Here is a 7,500-nt window from a genome sequence, read left to right on the forward strand (position 1 = left end):
TTGGTTATTTTGCCCTTTTTGCACCCTAAACAAACTTGATGGCATCCATTTCTTATCTCCAGGGTGAACATGGCTGAAAGAAAGATCACCCAACGGTGATAAGGCCTGCACTGCTCTCGTTTACTTTTGACCTACCTTCTCGAAGGTATCCGCACATCAACCTGAACCTTTCTAGGCAGTGCAAGCCTCGTGCCAAAAGGCATTTGCGGTACGACACAGTCAAAACGGGTATCAAACCAATACAAAGCTGATCCCAGTGAGATCGAAAAGCGATCTCGGATCAGGTGGAGCGAGCGCAAGAGCAAAAACGAGAACTCACACTCACAAAGCTCTTTGGCGCGCTCGCAATCAACGACAGACAAAGCAAACACAACAACAAGTGCCTTTTTCCTGCGTTTGAGGAGACGTCGGTATGGCTTCATTAATAATCTCACCGTTTTTCCACAGTCCAGAGGGTTTTCATTACACAAATCTTTTTTATTTTTTATTTTTTTGCCTAATCTGTTCCACTGTTCCGGAATTTATTAACATGGATGTTCTCAAAATCATTAACAACGTCTTAACAACAGAACTTGAAGGGGTCGTTTTTGTTTTTTTAAACTTTTGTTCGAATCAAGCATTGGAAAAACACACTCGTTATGGTTTGGTGAGACACAATTGCTGAATGGGACTTAATGTGGGATATCCAATAGGAGCTAATGCCTTTTCTTTAAAAGTACCACTTTTTTTCTGCTGGAGGACGAACCACCAGACATGACTGGAATGGAGTTTATTTGACTTGGAAGAGTCCAATGCAATTTCTTTTCTATATATTTATGCAACGACCAAGTCCAGGTCATTGCTCAGTGCTGTTTATTAATCGCGAGAAGAATTATTTTACACTTGATGATAAACTTCCAATCATCTCGCCAGTCCGTCTTCTTTCCCGCCCTTCTCCCACATTTCCCCCAATCCATCAAATCTCAGGCAAACCTAGCCTCGAGGTAGGGCTAGGCGATATGGAAGAATTTATTATCACTGTATAATCAGTGGGAATTACACAATATGCCAACAATGTTTTACACTATCAATATCAGATACATTATCCCATGATATCTGTCTTATATATGTTATAAGTCCAAGTGAAATTAAGCATTTCAACACTTTCCATACAAATGATATGAATCAAAATTATATTTCTAATAGGATAGGTATTTTATGTGAATATACGATCTAAGCTTGAGCTGCTAAAGAGGGTGTTCCAACCGTTCGCTGTCACTGAGTTTGAGTGACAGGTGGGCAGGCGGGGCTATGGAGATACAGTGTGAACTATATTCCCCTTGTGTACTGCTCATTGCTGAGGCTAGGTCCCTATTTTCTAATTTTTTTATTATCCATCAAGCCTAGAAATCTAGCACTTGCATGGTGAACTCTCAACCCCATTACACCTTTCAACTCCAAGTTGCTGAAACGCGGAAATCGGATTCGGAATGGTTGATATTTGACCAATAAGGTCATCAGTACCGAAAGTGTCAGTCAGCACCAAAATACACGCTATCATTGCAGAAAGATGAAAGAAATGGAAATCTGTCCTTGTTTGCAATGCAGATTTTGACCCAAATTACTGACAATGAATTTCTTGAGAATTAAGTAATTCAAGACCAATAATTCAAGAGAAATCATTCTCTGAGGATCAATATCATTCTATGAATGATATTGATCCTCAGAGAATGATCTTTAAATTACTAATTACTATTTCATTCTTTTAACATTGTACTTTGTCTTTATTTTAATTATATTTATCTTTGCATTTATATTAAATGCATTTTGCTTGTTTGCTCTGCTTTTATTGTTGCTATTTGATTGCCCTCCTTTATTGTAAAGCACTATACAAATAAAGGTTATTAATTATTATTATTAGACAGCTGAGACCATAAACAGAACAGTATATTAATAATTTGAACAAAAATGCCTTTTAATTTCACTTGGAGTTTGAAGAATCACATTGAACTAAATGTAAATGTAGAACAATATCAGAAGAAAAAAACAATCCAATACAGTACCGTGGCAAGAGGTAATGATCAATTTATCGCCCAGCCCTACCGATGAACCTCCCCATTTACCTCCTGACCTCATCCCCCCACCCCATACCCCGACACCCCACCCTAAAGCAAAAACAAAAACTTACTCTGGTAGGATGTACGGATCCTTTTCTTTGAATCGGAATAAAAGCTAGACAGGCCGCGCATGCAAAAGTCTGTCAGGCAGGCCCACATGCCCCCCAAAACCAGCAGCCAATAGAGTCACCAACAGAAAGGGGAAGAGGATGTGTGGGGGGGATGTGTGTGTGTGTGTGTGTGGTGGTGAGGGGGGTGGGGGGTGGGGGGGGGGGGTAAAGGAATGGTGGGGGCAGGTGGATCGGGGGGGTGGAAGGGAGGAAAGGAGAGGGATTGGTGGGGGGTGGGGTAGGGTGTTGAACGGGTTTTAAATGGGTGGGGGCAGAGGGGGGTTAAGGTGGATGGAGGTATGGAAGGAGAGATAGTTGGTGTCGGGAGGGGGGGGGAGAAAAACAACAGAACAAACAGGCTTAGAGTGGGGAAATAAAATAAAGGAGAAGGTGAAAGGCAAGCAGAGCAACCAACAACCACTGTGTTAAGTTAGTTGGGGGGTTGGGGTGGAAGAAGAACCCCCCCCCCCCCCCCACACACACACACACACACACACACACACACACACATACAGGTCTGGGAGAAGAGTTTGCTCTGTTGTATTAGCATACAGGATATCAATATTCAGGAAATAGACGAACGTAAAGAAATGACAGAAAAACAAAACTAACCAGCCTAACCCTAAAAAAAAAAAAGGGAAATAATAATTGGCTACCGACAAAATTACTTTCAGCCCGAGGTGTTTTGTCCCTGAGCTAAAGAAAGTGAAGCAGCGGATCTAAAATGTTCAACAGTTCAACAGAGAAATCGGAACAAATTTCTAGACAGCGAAAAGACAAATCGTCTTCTGTCGGGATGAGGACACTTAAAAAAACGATCATACGTGATAGATCATGATAGACATGAGCACGGAACAGGTGTCCGCAGCGATGAAGCCGGTTGGAGCCGGCGAGAATAAAATATATGTTTGTCTTCACCTCACATTGATTGTAAAAATCACAGCACAAGGTGCCACGGCGGTCAATAAAAGCTCTTACGCAACAGGGAATGAAAGGAAGAGTACAAAGTCACCCTCCTCCCACCCTTGGGCTTTTTTATTATTTTTTTGTACAGTGGCATGAATACCTCACTGAAATTCAGGTATGCTTCTGGGAGTTATATAATAAACACAACTTTGCTGTACATACAATTTTTAAAATCTGAAGAGGAAATATATCTATCTATTTAAAGTATATATTTAATCACACCCTTAATAATTTTGAACATTTGAACGTCTGAACATTGAAGGTGAGTTCAGGGTAGACCTTAATCATACCACTCTCTTCTTTCGTGGGGGGTGGACTGCTGACCGACTGCATGCGTGAGTGTGTGTGTCAGTATTCTTAATAATTGATAATTGTTCTATATAAAATGCATTTGACGATGTATATACTAATAGACTAGTAGACATAGACCCGGGATCAGCAATGTTGGTAATGCATTTCTAGAAGAGCCATTTCTTCAAATTTTGAGGCCTTCCTTGCAGGTCATTAGCATAATGTCTACATTGAGCACTGACTGATAAACAAGCTATGGCCGTTTTCACTTCATGTTTTGCCAAAGGTATCCCTTCAGGTCAGTGCAAATGACTTCTAGGCTATTTACTCAATATAAAGTGCCATGGAAAACAGAAAACACAGAGCTTACCTCTGCCTGGATATTTACAAAAATACTAACATCAACAGTTTGTAAATCACCATTTTGACAATAACTTCAGGACCAAGGACAGCAGCCGGATCATCTTGGCCGCTAAACCAGACACGACGTGCTGACGGCACTTTCAAGTATTGTTTTGGTACACAATATTTTCCAATTTCTAAATATTAAAACAAAATAAAATAAAAAATTGGAAATATTTTCCGCTTTATTTTGTCCTCCAGAGCCACGCGGTGCCGACCACTGACATAGACTCATATAACGACTTCTCTTCGGAAGTGATTCTAGTATCATGCGTGCGCTGGTTGCAGTTACTTTGTCCTTATGACTTCAAGTCTTTAAGTTTTGTATGAACAGATTTTGGAAAAGCCCTGAATCCATTGCCGTCAGGAGGGGTGAGGGGTCCTACCTCAAAGGGAACAGAGAGCTGTGCTTGGGCCGAACTCCCAGAACAGAAATGGGGGAGGGGTGTCGGAGGTCGAGAGGGGGGCTGGGAGGGAGGACGGGGGGGAGGGGGGCCCAAATCGAAGAAAAAAAAAAAACATGCATCACGATGCCACTGTAGAATGACACGCAGCCTGTCGCATGCATCTCATACCACGGTGCCATTCCCTGTTTGTAGTGGTGGGAGGCCGGGGGCGGGGTTCACTTGGATGCTACTTGTTTGTTTGTGTTTGCGTCGTGTTTTTTCCATCGTGAGAGAGTGAATAAAAGAGGGGGAGAGAAAACATGTCCGAGAAAGTAATGACAGAACAATCAGGAGAGAGGAGAAGGAGAGGTCAGGCGCAGTGCCAGAGCATATTAATCAAATCAAAGATAAAATAAAATAAAATAAAATAAAATAAAATAAAATAAAATAAAATAAAATAAAATAAACAAATAAATATTAATAGAGCTTTTAGAGAAATCAGGAGAAGGAGGTTGGGATCTCACTAGCGGTCACTGAGCGAAAAAAACAAAACAAAGAGAGAGAACAAAAGAGAGAGAGAGAGAGAGAGAGAGAGAGAGAGAGAGAGAGAGAGAGAGAGAACAGAGGAATAGATTTGAGTCGTCCGTGTGGTGTGGTATGTCGACACAGGAAACCACGGATGAATGGCGTTTCCCACATGTGGCTACTGTCGTTGGTAGAGACGTGTGCTTATGTGTCAGTTTATCAGCTGTGTGTGTGAGTGTGTGTGTGTGTGTCGCTTTGCGCATGCCGGTCCTACCCGAGGTGGACTGTCGGTTCTTGCGCGGCGAGCGGGTGAGGCGCTGGTAGGGGTCTGCGGCGCCGTACAGATCCAGGGTGGACATGCAGAGCAGGACGCTCTTCTGCAGGTAGTCCACCACTGCCAGGCCATTGCAGTTCCCAAACGCCATGCTGCAGGAAGACACACACACACACACACACACACACACACGTTCTTGTACTGGTATCAAAGTAAGGACTCATGACTAATGTTCCTAGGGCACTTCTAAACCAAATAAATAGTCAATTGGAAGACAGGTCCTCACAAATAAAGTAAAACACACACACACACACACACACACACACACACACACACGTTTTTAGTTTTGATATACTATGGGTCTTATAAAGTACACAATGTTTCAGACAAACAAACTCCAACAAAGTATAACCTTGCGGCAGCAGTAAATAAAAAAATAAAAAATAAAATAAACATGAAAGTGAAGTAAAGTTTGATCATACTATGACGGTGGACTACTACAACTGTAGTCATTCATCGTACTCGATTTAACTTGTCACCTTAAAGTTTGGGTTTGACTTGTTCTTGCCTCAGATGGTCTCAACAAGACATCTATGCACAGTCTAACACAGTTAGGAAAGCTGTAGTTTGGCCTTTCCTGTTAAAACCTCTGATGCAATACGTTGTATTAAAATACTCTAACACCACAATGATATTGCACTATTGTCATATTAGTACTATATCAATGTATTGTGATTGCTCTTTGAGGAGATCAAAAGTTATTTAATTTAAAGTCTATTATAATGCTCTCATATTGGTACCGGCGTGTATCATGATATACCTGTGTGTGATGATTCGTGACACACTCTGTTATGACGCTCCCCTGGTGTGCGCACAGGTGGGCAGGCAGAGGGACCGGGGAAAAGAGAGTTTTGCTGTGTTTTTACACAAACCTCCAAAAAGGTTTGAGAAATCAATGCAGCCTCGAGGGCACGTACCGGCATTGTGTGTGTGTGTGTGTGTGTGTGTGTGTGTGTGTGTGTGTGTGTGTGTGTGTGTTTTCAAATACACAGGTGAAGCACCAAACCAAAGAAAAGACGGCAAATGACTCAAACCCCCAAGTCAAGCTGTGAGCAGGCTTCACAGGATTGAGTCAAATGACCCCACTGCCCTATACCATGCGGTGCTATTCAAAAAGAACTGTGTGTGTGTGTGTGTGTGTGCGGCCGGGGGAGGGTGGGCTGCCAAGCACACTGGCTTCCAGCTCGATTGCATAAGGAACGGCCTTTAGACGTTCTATTGATTAGCTGTGCGCTAAAGGCACTTGGCTGTCCTTCACCACGCTCAGGAATGTATCATATTTCAATATCTTGTCTTTGAGTCTTTGACGTTAATTTGGCAGGCTAAGGTCACTTTGCATCCAGATTTTCCTCTTCTCCAAACTTGGTGGCGCAGCTCAACTCTCTCTTGTATATTATACGTTTGTTTTGCAAAATCTCATTTGTTACCTGTTGCACACACCTGCTGCATTCATTCGAATAAACCGTCGGATGACTTCGTTCCACTTATCATCTGGAAACCCAAGGTCTATATAAAAAAAACTCACAAGAAACTCAGAGAAACTCACAAAAAAAATATAATGGCCCTTGAACACAACAACGTTGGCTCCAGTGGTGGAAAGAGCGCTGGAAACATGCACTCAAGTAGAAGCAGTGTGTCATAATACTCCAACTGTACTCAACTACAATTTTAAAAAACTAACAAACTACAAAAACAAACTACTGGTGTCAAAAAAAAGACTCCCCTACAATGGAGAGGGGGAGATTTGTGTTAATGCACTGCCGTGTCGTCTCAACAAAGCATGACGTATATATTTCACTAAAAATACAATGCATGAATGGATCCGTCAACTAAAGGCTTGTTTTTATAAGCAAAAAAAAAAAAACATACCATTTATTTTATTTGATATTCGACTGTACAAATAACAAAGTATATAAATACGTATATATATGTATATATCAAATATGTATAGTATCTACTAGTTGTTTTTATTACTGCCTAGACTCAAGATTTTTATTTGTCACATACATAGAGAGAAGACAAAGTGGCAGTGATGACTGTGCCTCCTATTGTTTTTATGTCTATCTATCTATCTATCTATCTATCTATCTATCTATCTATCTATCTATCTATCTATCTATCTATCTATCTATCTATCTATCTATCTATCTGTCTGTCTGTCTGTCTGTCTGTCTATCTCTCTATCTAGCTGTCTGTCTGTCTCTCTATCTATCTATCTATCTATCTATCTATCTATCTATCTATCTATCTATCTATCTATCTATCTATCTATCTATCTATCTATCTATCTATCTATCTATCTATCTATCTATCTATCTATCTATCTTGCTGTCTGTCTGTCTGTCTGTCTGTCTATCTCTCTATCTAGCTGTCTGTCTGTCTCTCTATCT

At 41.1% G+C, this 7,500-nt stretch overlaps 1 protein-coding gene across 1 annotated transcript in view; it reads right to left on the bottom strand.

The window, feature by feature from the left end:
- The window catches only part of stxbp5l (syntaxin binding protein 5L), a gene marked incomplete at both ends in the record, with an annotated part of 185,613 nt that overhangs the window by 39,309 nt on the left and 138,804 nt on the right, over nucleotides 1-7,500 (bottom strand). The window contains 2 exons of the mRNA XM_080019018.1: nucleotides 2,168-2,236; nucleotides 5,051-5,202. Of these exons, the coding sequence (XP_079875144.1) occupies nucleotides 2,168-2,236; nucleotides 5,051-5,202 (221 nt within the window). The remainder of the gene's footprint in view (nucleotides 1-2,167; nucleotides 2,237-5,050; nucleotides 5,203-7,500) is intronic.

Source organism: Zeus faber (assembly GCF_960531495.2).
Source record: "Zeus faber genome assembly, chromosome: 18".
Classification (NCBI taxonomy): Eukaryota; Metazoa; Chordata; class Actinopteri; order Zeiformes; family Zeidae; genus Zeus; species Zeus faber.